This window comes from Nyctibius grandis, chromosome Z (assembly GCF_013368605.1).
Source record: "Nyctibius grandis isolate bNycGra1 chromosome Z, bNycGra1.pri, whole genome shotgun sequence".
NCBI classification, from domain to species: Eukaryota; Metazoa; Chordata; class Aves; order Nyctibiiformes; family Nyctibiidae; genus Nyctibius; species Nyctibius grandis.
Genome location: NC_090695.1, coordinates 99,954,461 through 99,981,954, shown reverse-complemented (window position 1 = coordinate 99,981,954; position 27,494 = coordinate 99,954,461). Strand labels below are relative to the sequence as shown.

The following is a 27,494-nucleotide window of genomic DNA, read 5'->3' as shown; positions in this document are numbered from 1 at the left end:
CGCCCCACAGCACAGGGACACCGTGCCAGAGGACGGTGCCGCGCCTCTCCCTCCGCCTCTGCTCCGCCTCGTTCCCGCGCCGGGACGGGCTCCCCAGGGCCACCGACGCCCCCGGCCCCTCTTGGCCCCCCACACCTGACACCCCTCGCCGCCCCCACAGCCGGGAGCCTCCGCACACCGCGCTGGTCCCTCACCCTCACAAACGCTTAACGACCTGCGGGCAAACCTGCGCCGGGGGTAGCCGCCGAGCCTCACGACACGCTTACGACAAGGCGGCTGAAAAACAGAACTCCCAAGTTAGACTCCGGCACGGGCAAAAAACAGCACACAAGAAAGTAGAGGAACGCAGTCAGGATAAGAGCCAGGAGAGCAGTTGAGCTAAAGGAGGACTCTAGGTAAACAGGTCAGCTCGAAATACAACACATCCTTTAAAAGCCTGAGCGGTTTGAACACTTAACATCGGCATCAGGACTCACGGACACCATTTTCAACTCATTCCTAACATAAAAGCTGTTGTAGAAACTGTCACGTAAGCTGTCGTACAAGTTCTCATGAATGCAGCAGGTAAGAATCAGTAGAGCTGAAAAAGAATTAGGAGTAGAATAATAAACACAAGTCTATCTGACAAACACGGGTGGGCTTTCACAACCCTTGAATATTCTTCTCAAAGCTCCTTTGTATAATCCTTGTTAAAGAAAATCGGCAGAGTCCGGGTCTCCAGGTTTGCCGATTCTTCATTGAAGCGACTCGGAGTTGGGACCACCACCGCACTGAACGGTACCTGACTCAAATTCACTATCGGTTTATATAGAAACTAAGCAGTAGTTAGATCACAAACTTCTCACAAGCTTCTGTTAAAAAACCACTAACTATTTCCATTCCTCTTTCTTCCTTCGTCAAGCGTCCACAAAAGTCCATTGTCAGGAGTCCACGAAAGTCCGTTCTATTCTGTTGCTGAGCTGATCTTTATGCTCTGGTACCGCTCCGGCTCCGGTCGACACCCCCCCCATCCTTAACGTTCTTCCTGTAATCGGCGTCCCGCCTTGATCCGCCTTTTTAGAGCTATAAGCATATGCACGGATTCCAGTAAAACTATTCTACAAAACTGAACAGTTTTAAGAAAGCGCATCAGATAATAATAGTAAAAAAAAAAATTAGCAAAAACCTGCAGCGAGCGTTTGCCACGCTTTTTACGAAGGAGTGCAAATTTTCCTTCCGCCCCCCCCCGTGTGAAAGATCACATCCAATCTACAGATCCACACAGCACCTTACTAAAAACATACTTAAGCCTGGTCTTTATGACCACTTTATGTTCTTTTCTACTATAATCTGGTAAACCTAAAGCCGGTGCTTGCGTTAAGGCACTTTTCAGAGTTGTAAAAGCTTTTTCTCTCTCCGGACCTCATCTGATGGGTTCGATTTCCTCTCATTTCGTGTGGCGGCATGCAAGGGTTTTGCCAATTCACTGAAATTGGGTATCCAACGGCGACAAAATCCTACTTGTCCTACAAACCCCCGAATCTGTTTCTTTGGTACAGGCCTAGGTAATTCTTGCATTATCTTAATTTGCTCAGGATCTTTCTCTCTCGTACCTGGACTTAATATAAATCCAAGGTACTTCACTTTTTATTGGTAGAACTGCAATTTTTATGGAGATGCTCGGTGACCTTTTGCAACCAACTTATTACACAGATATCGAGTGTCTGTAATACAATCCTCCCTTGAAGGACATACTAACAATAAACCATCTGCATATTGTATTAATTCAGACTTGCGTGGAAAAAACAAATCAGCCAAATCTCCTTTCAAAATTTGGGAGAATATTGTTGGCGAGCTTGTAAATCCCTGGGGTAACCGAGTCCAGGTTGATTGCTTCCCTTGCCAAGTGAAGGCAAATCTGTGCTGGCTTTTCTCAGCCACAGCTATGCTAAAGAAAGCTCCCGTCAAATCCAATACAGTGTAAAATTTTCCCCAAATAGGTATTTGAGTCATAATCAAATTTGGATCAGGTACAACTGGATGGGCAACGATTACAAATCCATTTACTGCTCTTAAATCTTGTAGAAATCTATATTCTGGATCCCCATCTTTTTATCAAATTGGTGTTTACTAACCGGGAGTATAGGTGTATTAAAAGAACTTTGACATTTTTTTTTTAAAATCCCTTTTTCCAAGAACGATTTTATTTGTTTTCCAATACTTGGGATGGCTTCTGCCACAACTGGGTATTGCCTAAGAGAAGGAGGAGTCCCTCCTTTTGTTTTAATCGCTACTGGTTCTGCAGATTTTAACAGTCCAATATCATCTCCGGAGAGACTCCCTAATTTTTTTAGCTACATCGTTCAATTCTTTCAGGATTTTAAGCTCGCCTTCTCGAATTCCTACAGTTTGTATTCCCGTTACGATTAATCGAATTCCTTTGGGAGTTAAAGCTAGGCATGTTCCCAATTCGTGCAATAAATCTCTCCCAAACAGTGAAATAGGAGAAGCTGGCAAAATAACAAATCGACCCCGTATCAAATGATCATCAAAAACAACAGGAAGAGGAAGGGAAGGTGGTAACTTATCTTCACCCAAAACCCCAGTAACCTTTACAAACTCCTCAGATAGCTGTGACACATGAAAATGTAACAATGATAAAGTTGCACCGGTATCTATTAAGAACTTAATAGCAACGCCATTTACCTCAGCTGTGATAAATCCCTCATTATTTACCTTAACCCCAGAGTCTCGATCCATAAACTTCACAGCGAGAACGCGGACGCTCCGGTCTTTCTGCTCCGTCTCTTCCACCGTTGTTAGAGGTTGGTCACTACGGGACATGCTCTCTACGCTCAGGATTACACAAGGAGCTCTGAGAACAATATTCATGGATTGTGAAAGCCCACCTGTGTTTATCAGATTGACTTGTATTTTTTATTCTATTCTTAATTCATGAGAACTTCTGTAACAATTTATGTGAAAACTTCTACAACAATCCTGACCTGTGACTAAACCAATCGTCAGTCAAAGCTTAACGAGCAGCTACGCAGGACTAGGCCTACAAGTATTAATTTCTGACGATTCCAGTAAAAAGGATGTACGCTTAACCTTTTTTACCTTAAAAGAATATAGAACACTTGTGGAAGACCATCAGCCCGCAAACAGCTGTGCTTTACTTGCAGAGCAGGGGATTCCCTTGGGAAGGCTGCACCGAGAATAGTTCTCGCTCCCTTTTAAGATAAAGGAGCCCTGAGCAGTTCACGGGGCCCTCTGAGGCGTGAAAGAAGTAAACGTGTGTGTTGAAGGGCAGTTCTGAAGACAGAACTGAAAACAAGGAACGGCTGTTGATGCTCTGAGCCCACAACACCGTGGCTCTTCCCAGAAGGGGTGATGAGCGCTCAGCCTGTGAACGTTGATGGTGTCTCGAACCGCCCAGTCCGGCTCCTGCATTTCAATAGGGCAGTAGAACAGCAATAAAGGAGCCTGAGGCCTTTGGCTTTCAGCCCTTGCCTCCTCCCTCGCAGAGTCCCTGCCTTCTTTTCCGCTCGCCCCAAATACTTACAAATAAGAAGCAGTAGAAATAAGGTTCTAAACAGACTTCAGGTATTTTAGGTTAATACTCAGGAGACGCCGGCAGTGGAAAGCAGACTCTGGTCAAGACGGGACGCTGGTCACGGAGAGAACATCGAGGATGGGGTGTTGAGCGGAGCCCAAGCGGAACCAGAAGATAAAGATCAGCTGACCGGCGGCGAAGAACGGACTGCTGTGGACTCTGGAGGAAGTGAACTTAAACGAAACAAGACAGTTTTTAGAGCTATAAGCATATGCACAGATTCCAGTAAAAATATTCTACAAAACTGAACAGTTGCAAGAAAGTGCATCAGATAATAATAATAAAAAAAAAATTAGCAAAAACCTGTAGCGAGCGTTTGCCACGCTTTTTACGAAGGAGTGCAAATTTTCCTTCCGCCCCCCCCCCGTGTGAAAGATCACATCCAATCTACAGATCCACAGGGCACCTTACTAAAAACATACTTAAGCCTTTATGACCACTTTATGTTCTTTTTTCCTTTATCAGAACAAAGTGATCTGATAGAAGATAACGCTTTCTAAAGCTTTTTCTGTGCTGTTACTCTAGAAGCAGGCTCTAAATATCAATTCCTGTTTTAAATGCTGTATCAAGGTAGCTGTCATTTTGAGATATCATACATTTGTGCACATATACCTCTGCATTGCTAATTCTCAGCAGCCAGATGCCCTACTACTGCCTTTTAATTTCTTCTTTGCTCAATACCTGAGGCCCCCTGAAGAGTCTAGAGATCTCACATAGAGATTTCCTGACTGGGGCTCCCTTTTGGGCCAACAGAGAGAGATGAAAGAGCAACTGAAATAGTCAGCGGAATTCTAACAGAAGCTCCCCCGCACAAACGGCCCATCTGCCTTCTGCTTTTGGCCCCTGAACCAGCTCACGGAGTGCCCACGGCGGAGCCCAAAACCACAGCTGCCGAGCCTGCTCTCGAGTCCCCAAAACGCAGCGCTCGGCCTCTGCTGCCGACCCCAAAACCACACCAGCGAGTCCCCTCTGTCAGCTCCCGAAAAACGCACTGCTCACATCCGCTTCTGAGCACCCCGAAGCGGCCGCGGGAGCCTGTTCTCGAGCCCCAGGAACACAACACCTGGCCTCCGTTATTGGGGCCCCAAAGCAGCTCACCCCGCCTGCTTTCTGAACCCCCCTGCAGCCCCCACGTGCGACGCCGAGGGCTGGGGGAGGCTGCACCCACCCTGCAGCCCTGCGCCCCCAGGGCCCCACGGGCAGTTTTGGGGAGCGCTTGGGAACCGCGCAGGGCCCGGCCCGGCCCCGTGCCCCTGCAGGGCGGCACCATCGCAGCCCGGCCGGCGCTTTATTATCGCTCTCGCAGGCTTTACTTCTCCGCCATCGCCTGCACCGCCGCGCCCGCCCCCCGAACCCCCCCGAGGCCCAAAAATCCCCCGCGGGGAGCCGGGCTCAGCCGCCCCGGGAGCGCAGACCCGCCCGCCCCCACGCACCCCCCCGGCGGCAGCAGCCGGGGCCCTTTGCCCCCCACCACCCCGTGCGGGCACCAGGACCCGCCCGGCGCCGCGACCCGCCCCCCCCCCACCCCGCCGGGAGCCGCGCGTGAACCGCCGCCGCGCCGAGCCGGGACCTGCCGCCGGGACCGGCACCGCGCCGCCCCGGGAGCCGCCCCCGCCGCTCCGGGAAGATGCGCCGGGACCAGGACCGGCGCCGCGCCGCCCCGGGAGCCGCAGCCGCGCCACGCCGGGACCTACCGCCGGGACCGGCACCGCGCCGCCCCGGGAGTCGCCCCCGCCGCTCCGGGAAGATGCGCCGGGACCGGCGCCGCGCCGCCCCGGCAGCCGCAGCCGCGCCACGCTGGGACCTACCACCGGGACCGGCGCCGCGCCGCACCGGGAGCTGCCGCCGCGCCGCGCTGGGACCTGCGCCTGGACCGGCGCCGCACCAGGACCTGCCGCCGGGACCGGGACCGGGACCGGCGCCACGCCGCGAGCCGCGCCAGAAACCGCGCCGGAAGCCGCCGCTTTGCCGGAAGCCGCGCTAGGACGCGCCCCCCCCCCGCCCCGCGCGGCGCCGCGACCCGCCCCCGCCGCGGGCCCCCCCCGCCGGGAGACGCGCGGGAACCGCTGCCGCGCCGAGCCGGGACCTGCCGCCGGGACCGGCACCGCGCCGCCCCGGGAGCCGCCCCCGCCGCTCCGGGAAGCTGCGCCGGCACCGGCGCCGCGCCGCCCCGGCAGCCGCAGCCGCGCCACGCTGGGACCGGCGCCGCGCCGCCCCGGGAGCCGCCCCCGCCGCTCCAGGAAGCTGCGCCGGGACCGGCGCCGCGCCGCCCCGGCAGCCGCAGCCGCGCCACGCCGGGACCTACCGCCGGGACCTACCGCCGGGACCGGCGCCGCGCCGCCCCGGGTGCCTCCGCTCCGGTAGCCGCCGCCCCGCCGGGAACCGCGCCGGGACCCGCCCCGTCCCCGCCGCGCCGGGACCTGCGGAGAAAAAAAAAGAAAAATGGAGGGGGAAAAAAAAAAAAAAAAAGTAAAAAAGCGGCGGCTGCAGTACCGAAATTTGACCACAGGGCGGGAGCAGAAGGCGCCGCCAGAGCGCCCCTCCACTGCGCATGCGCGGCTCCCCAGGGGGACCCCCCCCCCGTCCCTATCCTGCCCCTCAGGGCGGAGTCGCGCGGGAAACCACGCCCCGTCCCGCCCCCCCCAGGGCGGGGCTCCGCTGGAGGCCACGCCTCCCCCGTCCCGCCCCCTCAGGGCGGGGTTTCGCATGATACCACGCCCCATCCAGCCCCTCGGGGCGTGGCTCCGCAGCACACCCCGCCCCTGGAACGCCTCCACGGGGACACGGCCCCGCCCATTGCCAGCACGGACTGAGCGGCCATAGCCGCCCACTGCGCATGCGCGGTTGCCCAGGAGACGGCCCCCCCGCTCCTGTCCCGCCCGCGCCCCGTTTAAGCACCGCTCCCTCGGCAAAAACAGCGGCGGCGAACTTAAACGCAGCCGCCGAGAGACATTCTTAAAAACAACCGCGATTAAGAAAAGGAGAAAATTAGAAAGTAGGCCCCGAAAACTAAAACGGGGATGGACAAATGTAAAAAGCGACGGCTGCGGCACCGAGCGCGGCCAGAGCCCCCCCACCCGCAGTACCGCTCCCCGGACCCCAGGGCGCGCCATTCCCTCGCTTCTCCCACCAACTGTCGCTATTTTTACGCCGTGACGCCCTCTGCTTTGGGGGACCTACCCGCCCCCCCAGACACACATGCCCCCCGCCCCACCTACCTGCTCCTCCACTGCATCCTTGCCCCCGCATCGGTGACATTCAGGTGCCCCGAACGACGTCAGCGCCACCCAGCCGTCTCCCCGCTTTTTGTTCACCCCAAAAAAAAGGGCACTAAATGAGGGAAACAGCCCTGATCCCCACCTCCTTACTTTAGCAAGGCCATTTACGTGTCTACACGCCCCCTCCCCAGAAAAAGGGGAAAAAGATGGCGCCCTAGCAACCAAGATGGCGTCCTAGCAACCAAGATGGCGTCCTAGCAACCAAAATGGCCGTCTAGCAACCAAGATGGCGTCCTAGCAACCAAGACGGCGTCCTAGCAACCAAAATGGCCGCCTAGCAACCAAGATGGCGTCCTAGCAACCAAGATGGCGTCCTAGCAACCAAGACGGCGTCCTAGCAACCAAAATGGCCGCCTAGCAACCAAGTTGGCGCCCTAGAAACCAAGATGGCGCCCTAGCAACTAAGATGGCCGCCTAGCAACCAAGATGGCGTCCTAGCAACCAAGATGGCTGTCTAGCAACCAAGATGGCGTCCTAGCAAGTAAGATGGCTGCCTAGCAACCAAGATGGCCGCCTAGCAACCAAGATGGCGCCCTAGCAACCAAATAAGGACAGGGAGCGGGAAAATAAGCGGGCACGGAAAGAACATTTAAAAAACGACACCGCCGAGGAAAGACCAATCATTAACACAAAAGACGGCGAAATAAAGGCAGCAAACGAGATAAAATAGACAGAATAATTTAAAAGCGACCGTGATTAAGAAAAGAAGGAGAAAGTTTAAAATAAAGCCCCGGGAAAGTGAAACGGAGAAGGGCGAGGAAAGAAGGAGGGGGAAAAAAAAGGTAAAAAAGCGGCGGCTGCAGTACCGAAATTTGACCACAGGGCGGCAGCAGAAGGCGCCGCCAGGGCGCCCCCCCACTGCGCATGCGCGGCTTCCCAGGGGACCCCGCCCCTATCCTGCCCCTCAGGGCGTAGTCGCGCAGGAAACCTCGCCCCATCCCGCCCCCTAGGGCGGGGCTCCGCTGGAGGCCACGCCTTCCCGTCCCGCCCCTTCGGGGCAGGGTTTCGCAGGAGACCACGCCCGTTCCCTCCCCTCGGGGCGTGGTCCCACGGGAGACCACGCCTCTGCTCCGCCCCCGCAGGGGCACGGCCACGCCCACTCCCGGCGTGGAGGGCGGCAAAGAGCTGGCCACTGCGCATGCGCGGTTGCCCAGGGGACACCGGCGACACCGCCCCCCCCCCCCCCTCCGCGCCCCGCTTAAGCACCGCTCCCTCGGCAAAAACAGCGGCGGCGAACTAAAACGCAGCCGCGGAGAGACTTTTTTAAAAGCGACGGCACCGAGGACGGACAAGACGCGGTTAAAAAAAATAAGGACAGGGAGCAGGATAAAAGCGGGCACGAAAGAACAGTTAAAAAGCGACGGCACCGAGGTAAGACAAATTATTAAAACAAAAGATAAGAAATAAAGGCAGCAAACGGGATAAAAATAGACAGAAAATTTTAAAAGCAACCGTGATTAAGAAAAGAATGAGAAAAATAAAAAATAGCCCTCGAAAACTAAAACGGAGACGAAGAAATAAAAAAAAGGGGGAGGACACCATTTTAAACATTCCTAACATGAAAGCGAACACTCTCGCTGCTGCTGGAAAATGTCTCGTCCCTTCCTCACAGCACCGCTGCAGGGTTCCGTACCGTAACCAGGATCTACACTTACGGATTCGCCCCAACAGCTACGGCCCTCGCGCTGCTGCTGCGCATCTTGCTCACTCGGTCAATTATGCTCAAAGAGACATGTAAAACTTTCAAGAGTAAAATGAAAAATAAAGAACAAATCTCAGTAATTCACTTTGTGCTAAAAAGATGTACGCATGTTTATAGAAATCCAATTCAAATATCTATATCGGAAAAGTATTTCCTTTTCCTTTTGCACTAACTTCACTTGCAGAGCTGTGAACCTAGACCATTAAATCACCTATCTTCAAAATACAGTTACAACTCGACTGGGCTTTTTTTGTCTGTTACATCATTAGGGGGCACATCTGGCCAGCTGCACAGCCCGCCAGAGACGCTACTGAACTGCCAGGGAAAGGCACCACTGAAAGCGACACGGGAATAAAGTACTCCAGCCCAGCAGGATGCTTTGTATGTTCTTAGGATGTGGTACAGAGAAGAACAGAATGGAAGAGTGATTATGTTTTAATTACTTTGACAGCCTCTGTCTTGTAGACCATTCTGCTGAATCAATTTCTTTGTATTGTAGCTATACCTCTTTCTCCCGTGAAACAGTAAATGCTAATCCCAGTGGCTGAAACCCTGAAATGATTAGGAATGCCATAATTAGATTGCAGTGGAAAACACATTTGTAAATTTTTGAGTGTCCAAATACAGTATAGCTCAGAAATAAAGATCAAAATTTTATTTCCATGTTGGTAATAAAAATAATTCCATGACTTCTGTAAACCACTGCATTAATGCTATAGGGTAGAAAAGTTTTAACAAGTGTTAACAATTTTAAACAGTTCACTACAAGTAAATGAGTATGCATTATAAATAATATGTTTTGTATTAAGAACAACTTCATTCACAAAATCATTTCTGTCTGTACACTCAAAACATTATCAGCTTTCATAAATTAATGAGTAAAAATTCCATATTTATTTAGGGTCTGATGATGACCACAGTTACACAAGCATAGTGTGACAGTAATAATATTACTATCTATATTTAATACTAGGATACTCTGAATGGCAATATAGAACAGAACAAGTATGTCTTTCATGATCTGCTATTCAAAGAAGACTAATAATAAGCCTATAACATGCACCTTGGGATCTATCTGTAATTAGCATACTTCCGGTTAAATTACAGCTCCTAACTGTAAAAACCCTGAGAAATCACAGCTTTAACCTGTTATTCCCCAGGCTAAAATAATTGTGATAACAATGGCATTCACATTAAAAATTGTATTCTTAGATAAATTAACACAGAACTTTCTCAAATACCAAAATGAATCTTGAAAACCTCTTTAGTTTGCTTTCATGTATTTTGTCAATTTGGCAAATTACCATACTGTAGTCTCGCTAAAATATAATTTGATGTATTCAGTTTCTAGATAGTACATATAGTACAACGGTGACTAGTTACAAAGTTAAGGTTTCACTTCTGAATTCTTCCAAATAGTCATCTCTAGTCAACTGCATATATTTTATTATCCTCCATTTTAAAGTACTGGTGTAAAAGTATGTATTTATTTCTATTTGCAAGTGATGTGCTTTAATAAGATACAAGATACATTGCTTGTAATTCCTCACAAAAAGAATTTTGTGAAGCAACAGCTGTATTATTTTCATATGACTGCTATGTATGATTATGTATGGTTCAAGTGATCACCTAATGATTCATCTATATATAATTATAGCAAGCTGCCCAGTCTGAGAATTTCACACATAGGTATGTTTCTTTGGTACATGTTTTTTCTTTCTCCACAAAATGGTTTGGTGATAGTTTTTAAATGTGTCTGTAATTCAGCACCAAAGTAAGTTACAGGGAACACCTGCTAAATTCTCAGTACTGATACTACTATAGGGGACACATAATTATTTTCAAGACTTATCATTGTAAAACACAAAACTTCCAACTTTAAGCAGCAACAAGACTAAACATATTAGTTCATTTGCTCTCAAAATGCAGCGCGTGTAAACTATGAATGTCAATGTGATGATTCACACTGCAAGTGCTGTTTACATTGCTTTTTTGTTGGTGTTGCAAGATTAGGAAAATCACCTGTTACTACCAAAAAAAAAAAGGGACCAAAAAACAGCCATAGGACATAGGCAAATGCATCAAAATACACATGAAGAACTACAAACTTTGACAAGACAGCACATAATCATGCTTCCGTATCTCGTGGGTAACAAATGTCACGTAGCTGCATATGGGCAGCACAATGTGGCCTAAGGTGGTTTCTTCTAAAATACCAATGCAAAAATATTCACTAAGATATTTGTAAACGTTTCTGTGAGCACAATGGTTGCAGAATGCTGTTCCACGCTAGATAAATAGTGCCCAAAACAACTGCTTGTTTGAAAAATATGTAACACAATTTCGAACTAAAATTACGCATTATTCTTTGATTTGCTCACTTAAAAAAACCCCAAACCCTTACATAACTAAGTTTGCTTTAGTCCAAAATGCTGTTAAGGTTCAAAAATCAGTCTCTGTCATAGACTGCACAGATGCAAAAAATACTTTAATACCAACAGCCAAACTTGGTGATCCAAGTTCTTTTTTTTAAAAGTCCAAAGCTGGCTACACCTTTAAAACGGCAGTATCTTATTTTAGGACAGAAAAGTGTGTTTCAGAATGCAAATACAGTCCAATTTTATACTTTTCTCAGTACTAACATTTTAGAGAAACTATGTTAAAGTAAAAAAAAATCACATTATTAAACCCAACTTCGGTCTTTAAAGTGATCTTCAGACAAAATTTTGAAACAGAAGTAGAAATGTATTTAATATTTTATCCTACTTCTCCCTTCCTAAAAGGTCTCCAGCATTCCTGAAGATCAACATGTCTTAGGAAAGCAGCAAGTCTGTATATTTAGTTCTCACAGAAAATGTGTAATAATTTTTTGCTATCTCAAGCCTTTGTACAAAGTATGCTAGAAGCCAAAGGAGACAGTGATTTCAGTACTAATGGCTTGGGCCCTTTATTTAATGCTGACACAGTTCTAAAAGCTCTGTTTTGACAATAATAATTTTAGTATACATCTTGGTTTTTGCTTTAGCATGACTGAACTTTAAATAGATTAAGTCTGCCTGTGTGAACTGACTTTTTGTCCTGAATACAGTAATACGGAGATACAAATCATGTAACACAGTAGCAGGTCGATTCAATCTAAGTTGTACTAGTGTCACACCTGAATTTAACAGAAAAAGAATAATGCAGGCAATTATTCCACGTAAGAAAAGTAAAAATATACAGTATTAACAAGCAGCAATTAATTAACTTCTCATCTTGAATTGCATGTTCCCAACTACTTGGATGAAGTAAGGATATTACCACCTTTTAAAAGAATCACTGTGTCAAAGTGCCACTGCCTGATTACATACTTAAATAATTTTGTAGTTCCTTTCAAACATGCATTACTTCATTACTGAAAAAAGTGTATTTTTAAATATTTATAAAAGCAAGAGACATATTCTAATTATTGTCAAATTGTTCAATACAAAATAAAGCAATAGAAATTATTTGCAAAATTATTTTTTTATGTCTTCTGCTATTTTATAGGATATTGGGCATAGGCACTTGGTAATATTATATATATATCATATCTGCTCCCGATGAGTACCACACAGGTTAGGAGATGTACAAAAACTTTAAGACTACAAACATCCAAACTGCGGGAAATATGCAAATACACAGTCGTTTACTAAAACTGATCTGTTTCACAAAATTGAAAACATGTCTTTGAATATGAAAGCGTATGTGCCTCACTGTTTTTGTCTCCGCTGGTACATTTATAAATACTACAATATACAGTTAACTTATAAATTGTCAAAAACTAAGTAAATTGTCATTTCTATTTAATCATATTGTCATTTAACAGTAAAACCATGTGAAATATTTTCAATTCACAGTACACATATAACACATCATATTATTGCATATTAAAAAATAAACATAAGACCTAGAAGGCAGCTTGAAGCAATTTACAACTTATCTTCTAACAAAACACAATAATGAAAAAGTGCTTTTATATTAATCAGAGTTTTTCAAATATCCAAGTAAACATAGTGTTAGACCGATTCCAAAATACTGGCTCTGGCGTTCCACACACGACAGACATGGCAAAGGGACCATCTGTGCAGTTAAGTGTGTAATTACTGTATCTACGTATCCATCTTCTGTTAATGAAGTAACAAGTATAAACACTTCATTCAGGCATTATGGTAAGATTTATACAAAGTGATTACAGTGCAAATGAACCTAAGTAGCTTGTGCACTAGGAATGTAAGTGGAAGTCAGAAAAGGCTGCGATGGGATTGGGGGGGGAATGAAAGACCCTCAAGACTATAGAACCTCATCAAACAACTGAAGTTGATATGTAAAGGTGAGCGAGCCTTACTCCCTATCTTAAAGCAACTAAGTTTCTCACATCAAAATGGAAATCAGTCTAGCACTATTAAATGCATTGTGAGTGATATAATTCTTCTACAAAATACAAAAACATAAAATTATTTAATTCATGAACATGATATGAGTACTATGCCTGTATGTTACCACAGATTTTTTTTTTTCTTGCAGCAGGGACATTCTTCTTGTGCAGCTGCACAGTGATCACAAAGTACATAATGTTGACATGGATTCAGGATAATGCTACGATCACCTTCCTGACATACAACACACTTCTTTGACTGAAGCTGAAAAATCACCTGTAAAAAGATTATTGCACTCAGTAAAAGTTATTCCAGAGTATACAGTTGCGTTCTAGCAGCTTTACGCTTAGCTGTCCTGAATAAACTTCTAATTTAACAACACAAAGGACAACGTTTTTGTATGACAGATAGCTGACTTGAGGGTCATAAGATCAGCGCACATGCAACCTCTAACATAGCAACAGGAGGAGTATACGTGCTCTTAGAAAGGTGAATATCTAGTATTGAACCCATGGACTGAAATTTTCCCACGTAACTGGGAGAAGTGATGCAAAAAAGCAAAAACAAAAAAAAAGAGGAAATAAGTCTTTTTCATTGTCATATACTCCCTCCCTTTGCCATTTCAAACCACTGTTGCATTTTCTCCTGCTGTGGGAGATGTTCGCATTAGGACAAAATGGAAGCATCCGTCCGATATGTGTGATACTTTGAATAAAGCTACTGATACAAACTTCGGGGGGGATGTTACAACTGCAAATAAATGTCTCCATGTGATAAGCCATATAAACTCTATTAACGAACAAGAAGAACTGAGAAGTATCTAAAAGCCATGTTAATTTTTGAAGAGCAGGACACGGTTTGGACTAAGAGAAGAACCTAGAACGCTACATGTGGCACTGGCTAAGACAGCAACTTTCTCCTGGAAGGAAGACCTAGGTGAGAAGAGGCCACAGTGGCAAAGGAAACATGAGAAACTGAGGAGCTGGAAAAGGTGGTAATGGTGCTGATCAATCCAGCCTGGCCAAGATGACTTCCATTCCAGGACGTAATGACTTTTTTGCTAAGAGATACCAAGACTGTTTTGCTTCTCTTTACAATCCCTTAGGAGAAAAACAATAGTGGTCCCTAATCCAATCCAGAATCCTGTAAATGTACTTGATAACAGGAGCCTGGTAACTAGCTTGTCCTTGTCCACCTGCTTTATTGACAAAGACTTAAATTATGTTTTAGACTCGTCTAAAGAAAGACTGGCTTTTTTTTCAAGGCTGTAGTTCATACTGATACAGATGGCACTGCACAGGAGGTGCACTGAGACAGAGAAGACACTGCCAAACTCAAACAGGCACTAGATTATGGCAGACTGTCCTAGTAGAGAAAGGAAATTTTTTTTTCTGCCTGGACAGTCCCATCACAGTCAAAACAAAACAGCAAGAATTGGTGTTCTATGTGGTGTCACTGCCCTTTGAGACTGCAGGGAAGAAAGCAATGTGAAACCAAGTTGTGCCCAGCAAGGTTTGAAGTATGGTGCCTGGAGCAGCACATGGTCATTATTATCTTCCTTGATGTGCTCAGAGGAGTGGCAGCTGATATTCCCAGCTTTCAGAGCCCTGAGAAATGCCCTCAATCTGGCAGCGAAAGAGCATCCTAAATTTTGGCAGAAACTGAGCCTGGATTTGAGAGAAGGTGAAACACAGCAATATGTCACTAAGGCGATTAAGGGACTGAAGCATCTGACACACAAGGAGAGGCTGAAAGAGCTGGGATTGTTTAGCCTTGAGAATAGATGGCATCTTACCGGTGTGTATAAATACCTGATAGGAGAGAGTAAAACAGATAGGGACAGACTCTTCTCGGAACAAGAGGCAAGAGGCACAAATTAAAATACAGAAAATTCCACATAGACATAAGAAAAAACTTTTCTTACTGTGAGGATGATCAAACACTGGAAAAGGTTGCCCACAGAGGTGGTGGGACTCTCCATCTTTAGATATACTCAAAACAATACCAGGCGAGGCCCTGAGCAACCTGCTTGATTTGACCCTGCTTTAAGCACGGGGTTGGACTGGATGATCTTCAGAGGTACCTTCTAATGTCAATGATTCTATGCTCCAAGTCTGTACTGGCCTCTCTGACTACACGAACTCCTAGCAGGGAACCTCACCAGCTACCTTCTAAGCAAGTGAAAAGCATGTAACTATTTTAATTTATTTAGGGCAATTATTTTTATTTATTTAGGTAGTGCCCAAAACGTTGGGGGTAACAGCTGGCTTTAAATCTTTTTTTTTTAATCACCCCAAGAATTCTTGTGAATCACTTGTTATTTGTTCTGATAGCTGATCAAAAACTTAGAAGAATCCATTAGGTTGAGAAATCTGAACCATCCTCTATGCCAGAAAAGAAAGACTTAACACTGAGAGCAAAACGTTGGGGGTAACAGCTGGCTTTAAATCTTTTTCTTTTTAATCACCCCAAGAATTCTTGTGAATCACTTATTTGTTCTGATAGCTGATCAAAAACTTAGAAGAATCCATTAGGTTGAGAAATCTGAACCATCCTCTATGCCAGAAAAGAAAGACTTAACACTGAGAGCAATGTTGCTCTTTGAAATGAAACCTGGCATAAATATGTCATCAAAATTTATTGAACTGCCACTTTCAGTTAATCAAAAATAGTTACGCAGATCAAGAAACTCACCTCATCTATTGTTTCTAAATCTAAGTGCAGCTGATTTTGTAAGGAAAGAAGCTTTGGCAAGGGTATCTTTTCTATATCTCCATAGTTTTTCGTATAAGGTAATGTAGTAGATAGACAAGCAGCTAATTGCGCCTTCAGTTTTTTTAATTTATTTTCCATTTCCTCCTTCTTCTGAAGAGCGAGTTGTTTGTCCGCATCTGCGATGTTAGCACGTTCTTTTGCTTCTTGAGCCTCTTTCTGCCATGTGTCACATGCCTGGGAGAAAGAGATTTCCAGAGTATAAAAAATAATTTTTTCAAATTAACTACAGAAGGGCAAATTCAAAAGCCTTCAAAGATGCAGGTTATCTCTGATTTTAGACCTAACAACGCATTTACTGTCAAGTTTAACGTTTCTCCCTACTTGTCCTACCTCCTAATTAACAACTCTTCCTGTTTTGTCTTAATGTAATTTTAAGGTATGTCACTGTTACTTGTCTCTAAACAGCCAGAAGCCTTTCTACAGCTCTATAAATGGAACACATTTTAAATGTTAAATTCATAATTTAATGTCAAAAGACATCAAAAACTACCAAAATTTAGTACAGCTACTTAGCTACTCCTCATCATGAGGGGAAGGAAAGAGCTACAGAAAATACATCAGACTGGCAGTTATCAGCAACCTCAATTTGACTGCTGAGATGGCTAGATACTGTCCAGGTACACTACACAATCACAGCTGCTGGCAAGCCTCCACATTTTTTGCGTGCTTATCATCTGAAAGAGGTACAGGAGAGAATGCATGTCTTTAGTAACTTAAACATCAAGATACGCTGCTGTTCACCCCTATCCTGAATATGTGTAAGTGTCCCTGTCTAGAGAGGCAGATCAACTTTCAGAAAATGAGGGGTGACCTCATTAATGTTTATAAATATGTAAAGGGCAAGTGTCATGAGGATGGAGCCAGGCTCTTCTCAGTGACATCCTTCGACAGGACAAGGGGCAACGGGTGCAAGCTGGAACACAGGAGGTTCCACTTAAATATGAGGAAAAACTTCTTTACGGTGAGGGTGACGGAACACTGGCACAGCTGCCCAGAGAGGTTGTGGAGTCTCCTTCTCTGGAGACATTCAAAACCTGCCTGGACGCGTTCCTGTGTGATATGGTCTAGGCAATCCTGCTCCGGCAGGGGGATTGGACTAGATGATCTTTCAAGGTCCCTTCCAATCCCTAACATTCTGTGATTCTGTGAAAATGAATTGACCTTTAAAAAGTTCAGTTTCCTTTATGCCGCTAGCTCCTTTTGAGGATGGAAAAAACATTCCTTTGACAGATTGTAATAAAACTCTGGGTCCAAGGATAAGAAGATATATAAAAAGGAAAAGCAGTAGGAGCTGCTTGTTTGTTAAAAAAAATATATATCTATAATATTACCATAAATGAGCGTACCTGTTTTACTTGTTGCCAAGATTCTTCCCATTGTTTTAGTTTTCTCTTGGCATCATCAAGCTCCTGTCTAACGCGAGTTAGTTCGTTCCCACTGCTGTTTGAACTTATTGAGGGGGTAGTACCACTGCTTAGTACTGGGGATGGACTAGGAGAGAAACTCCCACTTACAAAGTCCCAGATGCTCCCTGTAACACCATTTAAACCTGTAAAACAAAGGTAGAAAAAATAATCATTCCGCACACACTGCTGCAAAATGTTTCACATGCAGAACAAAACAGATGTGCCACATATGCAAAATTTATACTTTTATCTACAAGACTCAACATTATTTCACTACCTTCAGAAATGTGACAGTCTGGAAAATGTTTACAGTATTTAGAACAATTCAGGAGACCTACCACATTTTTTTTTTCTTGCCACTTTTAATAAAAGTACAGTCCACAAAAGGAGAAAGAAGAGTGGGAATTCATTTATATACAAAAAGCTTTGTTCCTAGCAGCTCAAATACCATTTTATTTCTTCCTCTTCCTCTGTTTTGTATTTTCCTTTAGCAAAATGCTGCAGCTAAAATGCATTCCTGCTGCCTGTACGCCAACTGCTATATTTTACCCCTTTCAAATGCCTCTGTAAATATCTCCTCTTCCAAGAATTCTTTTTGTCCCTTCACTGGGAATGGAAATTCACTCCTTGAACTTCCTCCCACATACCACATAAAACTCCATTATCAGTACTGTTATCAATTACAACAGTGAGGCAGATTAAGTCATAAGAAATATGCAAAGCCTTGAACTGAACATTTCTTACCTCCCATTGAGTTCCTTCTTACAATACACAAAGTGCAACCTTCAACTTACTTACCTAAAGAGTTGTGAGAAGACGCTGAGGTGCCTAACATACTATGTTCTGTCTTCAAAGGCTGAGGCTGCTGGTGGTGAGAAGCCGTAGTGGATGAAACAAAAGACTGAGACAGCGATTGTGAAAGAGAACTGAGTGGAGAAGAGGTTGAAAGGGATGATGATGAATGTAAAGATGAGGAACGAACAAGAGAACCTGGAATATTGACAGGTGCTGAACTTCCCAGTAATCTTTGACCTATATATGCATCAGGGGAAAAAACAAAAGATTCATTCCAAAGCAGTACACAGCTCTGTATTTTTCTGAAAAATGTATCAAATGTCAATTGAATTATATATTTAAATACCTTCCATTAAAAAAAAAAAACACTTTATCTCCTATTGCAAAAATATTTTTTAAATGGAACACTTGAAAGTAGTTTTCCAAGTGCCTGAAAACAGAATTTGTAGCTTTACACAGCAGTGGCCTCATCTGCAGCTACAAAGAAAGAGAAAACACTTTTTAGATCAAATTATTCAACTTCCTCATTTTTATAGCCAACAGGTAATGCAAGTGGAGAAACTGACTGAAACGTAAAGGATTAAGAAAAATTTGGTTTTTCTTTTAATATATAAAGTAGAGTTAAGCAAGTGAGACTACATACCTTGAAAATCATACACAGCATAATAATCAGACATGGCGCAATTTCTTTTCTCTACATGCTTTTGTTCAGTAGATTTTAAATGTCAAATGTACTTAACTAAGAAAACTGAGTTTGAAACAAAGTAAAAATTAATAATAGCTTAGTCAAATGCATTGTTCATGATTTCCCAAAGTAATGATAATAATAAAAAATAGGTATTAAAGAAAGGATGTTCAATCATGCAATTACTTAAATAAACATGCAGAGACGTAGTACATTTTCCTGGTCAGGGAACAGTTCAATATTTACTGTGAAGATTTTATTCATCACTATGTTTGAACAGCAACTAAAGATGATATCACCTTTTCTTTAAAAAAAAAAACCCAAATAGCAGTAAAATGATTATACTTAAAGCAAGGGTCACGATTCTAATTTTCCGGTTTTGCTTAAAATGGGTGAATTAATGTCATCAGAGAAAACATAATTCTGTTTAGAAGTATTTCAAAACAAAAAGACAGGGATGCTCATTATAAGCTGCATTGCCATGATGTCTTCAAAAAAATATATCTTGAAATACTCAGCAAATGTTACCAAGGTCAGCCTCGTGACCAACTATATGAGGAAGATACAGGACAGACATATAACCAGACGTACATAATATACTGGACAATAAACATACACTGCTCTTCACAAGAGGAGCAAGGAAGCAACAAAGTAAAGGGAGTTTAGTTTAAAAATCTGGCCAAGCAAGAATTCTCTTAAAAATTAAGAGCCAAAGTAAAGCCCCCAAACAGACACTGTATGAAATGGTAGCAGAAGAACCATTTCTTTTCTTCTAGTCTTCAAATACAGTTGAGTTTTGGCAAATACAACCTGCCTGCATGTCTTGAATTTACAGGGCAAGGTTTTGGTAGCAGGGGGGCAGGAGAGGCCAGGGGGTGCACTGTGCCGGACACAGCGGGTTCCAGACGGCTCCAGCAGACCCGCCACAGAACACAGCTGCATCCTTCAGCCACACTGGTGGCACCTCTGGGAGAACATCTTTAAGAAAGGGCAAAAAAATGCCACACAGGCAGAGGAGAGAACAAAAGGTGTGAGAAACAACCTTGCGAACACCAAGGTCAGGAAAGAAGGGAAGGGAGGAGGTGCTGCAGTCACTGGAGCAGAGATTTCCCTGGAGCAGAGATTCCCATGCAGCCCGTGGAAGGTTTGGAAGAGACCATCGTGGAGCAGGTATTTCCCTGCACCCTGTGGAAGAGAATATGGTACAAGCAGGAATTTCCCTGCAGCCTGTGGACAGGACCAGGTCGGAGCAGGTGGATGTTGTCTGAAGGAACCGCAGCCAGTGGAGAGCCCATGCTGGCGCAGGTTCTCCTGATACGAACTGCGGCCCATGGAGAGGACCCACGCTGGAGCAGGACAAGTGTGAGAAGGAAGGAGCGGCAGGCAGGAACTGTTATGAACTGACCACTGCCACCGTTCCCCATCCCCCTGCACCACTCGGGACTGTAAGGGAGAAGTAGAAGAGTTGGGAATGAAGTCAAGCCTGGGGAAAAGGTGGTGGGGGGTTGTTTTAGTTTTTCTCTTTGTTTCTCACCATCCAACTCCATTTTAGCTGGCAATAAATTCATTTTCCCCAAGTCAAGTCTGTTTTGACTGTCACAGCAAGTGGTAAGTGATCTCCCTGTCTTTATCCTGACCCACGAGCTTTTTCATCTTATTTTCTCCCCCTGTCCTGTTGAGGAGGGGGAGTGAGAGCAGCTGGATGGGTGTCTGGCTAGCCAGCAAGGTCAACCTATTACACCACATGAACTATCCTCCACATACAAATAAAATTGGTTACAGTATTTCCTTCCTGTTCCATACTTCATGGTACTTCCAAGGAAGCATACTAAATCCTGCAGCATAGAACAAGGCAGTAAATGAAACACCAGTAAAACAGACTATAGTATCAGGAGAATTGTTGAGCCTGACATCACTAGCAGAGAAATAAATTTGAACTTGCACACATTATCAGTTTCTTTCCAGATCTGTATGAAGGGAATATCATGAACAGTAATGGAAAACGTTAATAGGTAACATATAAACTGTTCTGGTGAAGGAAAAACCTGTTAGCATCATCACTGGACAGATAATTGTCAGAAGGCAATCAAGCAAAATAAATATAAAGCCCTGAAACCTCTGAAGATACTGCCACTAATATTATTGATGAGAATCTACATAAAACTAGATGACTACCTATTGAGACTGTAACATTTTGGGTCATTCTGCATGGATCCCCTAATAACCTGAAGTATACAGGTACCACAAATACAGCCTCTAGTAACAAAGAACCGCCTTGGGAGAAAACACAGTCAAGGTGGGAGGGGCACCAGAGCTTGCAGCACTGTTGTCAAGATCTCAGAAATCAATATTTGGTGTAAGAAACTTCTTAATCAGTGCGATCCAGCATTGGTTTCTTCTAGCTCTTGCTATCAATAATGAAGCCACTGCTACAATCCACCTAGATCTACCTGATGCCAAAACATCAACACCACCAAATGTGAATTGTAAACTGCCTCCTCAAATGCGCTGCTCAGATCTGAAGACTGAAGCATGTCACTAGCCACTTTATGGAAGGCATCTTCTGCCCACCTTCAACTGAGCGAGATGCGGAAGTGAAAAAGTCCATTTCAAACCAAGTGACTTTCCTGAATTCTGTTTGTTCTGAAGCTTCATATCCACACACTATTGGGGTGATAAAATTAGTTATTTTACCTAGAACTGTCTCCTTTCATTGCAAAGGAAGCACTTGGAGGAGGAAAAGTTTGAAGCAGAATCCCTCTAGACATCTGTATTATTTCTGAAAAGAAGCAACTTACAGTTGCTTCTAATATATGCTTTCCTGAGGGAGGGAGGACACTTGATGTTCACTTGGGTCAAAACAATTTCCATGCCTTGCGACAAAGTCTTGAATCTGTAATACTTGAGTACTGTCCTATCCACTGTAGTCCCAGTGACAATATCAAATATATCTGTATATTTGTTAAAGCCAGTGGACTAAAGATATAATAATTATCTTAAAGGAAGAAAAATTGCATAATGTACAGAGACACTACATGCAAGCTTTTCTTGGAGCAACAGCCAGCAATAATAAACTAGGGCATAGCTACAGTGGTTTTACCCTTTGCATCTAGAGCCACAGGGCAAGAAGGACATGGGGAGGAAGACATTTGCCACCCAAGAATACAGTTTTGTTTGCACAATTGTAAGCTTAGCACATATGCACAACCAACTCAATAATCACCGTAGACCTCCTTCAAAGAAATGCTAGCAAAACAGATATCAGAAAATAAATGGAAGTATTATAAAAACATGTCTGTGGTCTTGCTCTACGACTCTCAAAGGAATATAACGTAATTATAGCTCCTCAGTTTTCACTTCCTATTTTTCTGGGTTTTTTCTCTCAATTATTTTCCCTTTTATACTTTCACAAAGAAAAGGTGGCATTTTAATTTCTTGATGTTTCCCCCCTCCATCCTTCTTTCCTGCTGGCTCTTCCCTGCACTACTTTCCTTTGCTATCTATGTCTTCCTCTTCTCTCCTTTCCCAGAAGAGGCCAAATGGCTGAATACTTCCCAACAAACCTTCAACTAAATTGCTCCTTCCAGGTTAGATTCATAGAAAGATCAAGTCCCTAACTTGCAAGAATGAAAGTCCTAAAGGTTGCTAGCTCCTTCTCCTCAAGCATTGTCCCCACTCCCCCTCTCAGCAACCACCTAACCATGGAAGTACTTCTCGGTCCCCACAGCACATACTGCCTGCTATCAGACATTTGCAGCACTCAACATGCAGGCAGTCAAGCTCAAGCATAATGCCTTCCTGTAAATGCATGTAAGTCCTTCCATCAACTATTATGCCCGTGGGCCAAAGTCATTAAGTATGTTAAAAAAACCCAAAACATTTACTAGACTGATCCCTTGCAAAATACAGACAGGATGATAGCGGTGCAATCCCTTTACACCACAAAGTTAAACAGCTGGAACAAAACTGAGGACTTTTCTTCAAAGTCTTTGCTGTCTGTAACTATTTTGGTGAGTCAAAGTTTAGAAAGGTAAGGAAGAAATATATTTTAAATGAGTATGATTTTACAAATTGGACCTCTTACTTGCTAATCCAAGGTCACTGCCTTCTTGATCTTCTAATTCTCTATCTACGGATGCGACGTTCACATCATTAAAATGCAAATCTAAAGCAGAACCTGTTAAACAAAACATTGTATCAATGAATTATCCTTGAATTATCCATAAAACTGTCATGATGGCTGAAATGAGGAAACTTTGTTTGACTTTTTTGTTAGTGCCTCCTTCATAGAACTCTTTTGCACCTAGGTCATGACCTTAAGCATACTACAGACACACAGTGAAGGATATCCTCTGTATTTTCTAAAAGGGAAAAGTTTCATATATAAGCTATTACAGCTCCTTAAGCTGGTGAGATGAACAGAGGATAATGGAGAGGTAGCTACATATCTGGATTTTCAATAAATCTGTGTCACCTATTGTACTTAGATGTAGGTCAACAGAAAAAGAGGAAAAATAAAATTTGGATGCCTATGTAAATATATTTTTTATTATTATTGAATAAACCCAGGTATTATACCTGAGGAAAGGCACTGTAAATGCCCCTTACAACAGTTAGCCTTTGGGATAACTAACCTGAGTTACGTATCAGGGCATACATATGTAAGCAATGTCAGAATATTCAAATGAAAATGTGCAATATTTTAAAATAAAGATCAAAATCAGTATTTCATTTAGACCCAAAAGTTAGCCTGCCTTTCATTTTAAGGCTTATGTCAGTCTAAAATTTCTCTGGGCAATGTCATGAAAAAGTTTTTATCAGTATACTTCTTATTAGGTCCACTGCTTATGAGGTGTTAGAAGGTGGATATTTTTTCCTGTCTTCCTCTTAAGTTCTTTTCTGCACAGAAAGGGGTATAATTAAAGAATTTATCCCTCTGTACCTATACTTTAACTAATGCTGAACAACTGCACAGTCAGGAAGACATGAGAGAAGTCTGCATAAATACTGATTTTACAGGTAGGAAAGTGACTATCCCAGTCACTGTGGTCAGTGATAGTGATCACCTTTGTAAAGAATGTTTAGGGTTTATGTTGAAAATCATTATTAAAAACTGGCACAAAGCCTAAATGAGTTGCAAAGGAACAAACAGAAATAAAAGACACACTGGCTTGTGTAAAAGTTTCCATAACATCCAAAAGGGATCTCTTGATCCCTTTGGAATTAGACTGATTCCTCTCATAGCCTAGTCCTAAACATCAGGCACTGGGAACTGCAGAAAATCTTTGGCAGAAGTACCAGACAGCCGTAAAAGTGCTAAAAGTCAGAGACTGAAAGGACCATTTGGATCATTAATACAAGATCAGTGCGGTGTTATTATGTATAGGCATTTTCTAATGTTGACTAGGCTATTTAACATACTCCACAGTCTCTGAGCTCCAGATAATACATAAAGGGAGTTACTGACCTAGAAGCAGGATCCACAGAACAGTGCTCAGCAGGAAGCTGCCTAAGCTGTCCAGAACAAAATACCAGCCAAGAGACAAAGTTCACATACTGCACAATGATGCTCATGACAAAGATACCTGGAAGTTAACATAGCTTTTTGTGAAGAGTTACTAGTCTGGGTCTCAAAGGCAACACAACTTTGTTAGTATGGAGTTGTGCCCAAACAATAATCCTTATCTTTCAGCAGTACTGACAAAGCAGCTTGGTGTCCAGCAGTCAGAGGCAGGAAGCTCTCTCTGCATCATCATTTTATCCTGAAGGGATATGCCCTCGCTTTTCAAAGTTTTCCATCAATAACCTTCTCTTGGAGACAGGTGCCTAAGCCCGTCCTTCTACACAATACAGCAAGGAGGGGAGAGATGGCCTCCTTTTATTTGATGACTCAAGGCTTAGAGTGGCTGTAAGTGCTGCGTGAAACCCAGATTAAAAGTCCCTCTTCCATACCGGGTTTTGGATCCCCATTGCTGCACTGTGTCTCCCCTACCTTTGCTTTTTACATAGGTAAGGGCCCTTCATCTGCAACACTGTAGCCTGCCTACCTTGCTGTTTCACCCAACTGCTCCGGTAGTGCCTTCCCGAGTCTCTGGGGCAGTATGTTTCCTTTCTCATTCTCATGCTCACCATCTTGTTATGCTCACCATATGGCACCTGCCAGCCCTCAGAGCATTGTTATGGTACATTCTCAGGGGAAGTGAGTGCCACTGGTGTGAGAATCACGCTTCTTTTCTCCTCTTCTCCTACTCCTGATTGTAGCTTTTGATTTACATTAGAGGGACGCAACAATATCTTTGGACACAGCTCAACAACCAATTAGCATGCAGCACCGTCCACTGACCAAAGTGTGCTCCAATTAACACTAATAACATCATAAGCAGGAAGAGCCCCTAAGGAGTTTAGGACTGTCTTGATGAAAAACTATAGTTAATACAGTTAATACGGGAAAAGTATTATGTGGGAGAGAACCAGCCGCTGCACTGGAGAGGATGTCCAAGAGAGGATGCTTGTCTGCCCTGCCTGTCACTTCCTTTCCCACCTGGCCACTGGGACAGTCTTCTCTTTCCCTTTCTTTACTCTCTCTTTTCTTATGTTTCTGTATTTATCTGGAAATAATTTTCACTATTATTTTCACTATCAGCTATGCAAACCACTAACAAACCTTCACACATGTGAACCTGTCTCAACATCCTTTGTGCAAAAATGCCATACGCCTGTGAAAGCAAACCTCTCATCACTATGCTGCAGGATATTCTGAGAGAGATCGCTCTCACTTTCACCAAGTGAAGCTGTTCCACTTTCTTTCAAAAAATTCAAAATTCTCTCAGTCATGAAAAGAGAGGCTTTAAAATCCCATCATTAGCACCGTCACTATCTTTAAACAGGGAAACAAACTGTTTTTCAAGCTCTTGCAATTCCCCACATCACCCAGATATTATTAATATTTGAAGTTACTTGCAGTGTCTGGTTCAGCATGTTGCTACGCAAGTACGACAAGCAGGAACAAAACACAATGAGGCTGACATAAATCTTACTGCTCAAATAGTAAATCAAATCTCAGCCTGCACCCTTACTAAATCACCAACTTGTCATGTTCTCCTCATGTGAGGCCTTAACTCTTCCTCCCCTACCACAAAAAGGACTGATGTGTCTCCATACTGTTTATTATCTAGGTTTTCGAAGTTTAATTTCTGATACCTTCTGGCTCTCTCAGATTCCACCTCACATGATAGAAAGTCAGTGGAGTGCAGGGAGAGAACACAAGCAGCACCTTAAGATCACAACATATATGGGAAGCAAAAGGAGAGACACCAATTTTCCTTGAATGGCAAGTCTTCCAGACAGGCAAAATCCCCATGCTTGACTATCCAATAGAAAGCAACAGAAGCAATTAAAACATTCCTGGGGGAGGTCCACCCCAAACCTAGCACAGACAACAGGGTGGAGTATCAGGCCAGCAGATGCCCCCTAATGTTAAGGTCCTGCCTTCTCCCTACTACCACTTGAATCATTTCCCTTCACTGCTGCCCATTCCCTGTTTATTCCTCTCCAAATATGACTCCTTTGACACTTTGCTTATCTAATTTCTCTATTCTCTTAAAAAATATTTTCATTTATTCTTTTTTTTTTTTTTTTTTTTTAATTTTCAGGAGGACTTCAAACGCTCCAGCCTTTATGTTCTCAGATTATGCTGCTTTCTTTTTTTACCAGAACAAAACCAGACAACTCAACCAATCTCCCTTGACTCTGACAGGAGTAGACTGCAGCAATATACCTTCTTCCACTCCATCATTCCTCAGTTTTCAACATATTGTCCAAGCCTCAATGCTAAATACTAGTTATATCTGATTGGTATGTTTATTCCCAACTCCCCTGCACCCTTCTCTTCCCCAGCTCTTGGGGACTATTACTCAGGGAGCAGACAGAGAGGGCTTGGAGCTCCCCGTGAGATCAAGATAAAGGGCCATAGAAAGGGTTACAGACCCCTCTATCTGACCAAGCCTCCTCAGTCCTTGCTAACATAACTCTCCTGCATTTCCCCTACCACTTTATCCAAACCCATTCATCCCCTTTTCCCATTATCACGTAGCCCCTTCCCTTGCTGCAGCTCTTTTTCTATCCCTTTTTTTTTAACGATTCTTCAATTCACCACTTCCTACAGGAACACTATGTATTTATTTTCTGTTCTACAATTAACGTCGTAATTTTCTGCTATATTCACATTACGTGCAGCACTTTATTTTCAATGCCATCCTGTATATCCACAAAACAGAACTCTGGAAAAATAAATTCTTTTACAGAAAAAAAACCAAAATCTATGCAGTTACCATAAAGTACACTAACTTATAGATACATGAAAAGTATTTTATGGTTCATATTGTTAACAAACATAGCATACTGAAAACTGTTTTAGAAAAACAGCTGTAGAGAGCAGAGGGATATTCTAACTCAGAGGACTCAAGAGTCTCTTATGCTCAATAATATAGTCACACTGGGACATGGGAAACATAGCATATCACTGTTTAAATGACTTTGCAACACTTGTTCAGTATCTCACAATTTAAAAATTATACTGAACTAGCACCACATCTAGTATACAGAAATTAGACCGTGGTTTTTGTTGTTGCACGAGTAACTTGTTACAGTCAACTAGCCTCTACTTATTCGACAAGCAATGTTTGTCTTGACAAAAATGTGATTTCATTCCGTAGTACATCTTAAAATATTAACCATAAGCTGATGAATTTATATTACTTACATAGAATAAAAATTAAAATTCTGCTCATTTTAGTACTGAAATTTAAAAATAATTTGAAATTTATTTTCTGTTCTAACATACAGGTCATCAAACAAACCTT

General features: G+C 43.6%; 1 protein-coding gene across 9 annotated transcripts in view; it reads right to left on the bottom strand.

Moving 5' to 3' along the window:
- Positions 1–11,276: 11,276 nt before the first annotated feature.
- The window catches only part of UNKL (unk like zinc finger), a 58,150-nt gene continuing 41,932 nt past the window's right edge, over positions 11,277–27,494 (bottom strand). For all 9 annotated transcript variants that reach the window (XM_068422590.1, XM_068422588.1, XM_068422589.1 and 6 more), the window contains 5 exons: positions 22,718–22,810; positions 17,952–18,185; positions 17,094–17,296; positions 15,667–15,921; positions 11,277–13,248 (listed from right to left, as the gene is read on the bottom strand). In XM_068422590.1, coding sequence (XP_068278691.1) covers positions 13,093–13,248; positions 15,667–15,921; positions 17,094–17,296; positions 17,952–18,185; positions 22,718–22,810 — 941 coding nt within the window. In that variant the 3' untranslated portion in view covers positions 11,277–13,092. The remainder of the gene's footprint in view (positions 13,249–15,666; positions 15,922–17,093; positions 17,297–17,951; positions 18,186–22,717; positions 22,811–27,494) is intronic.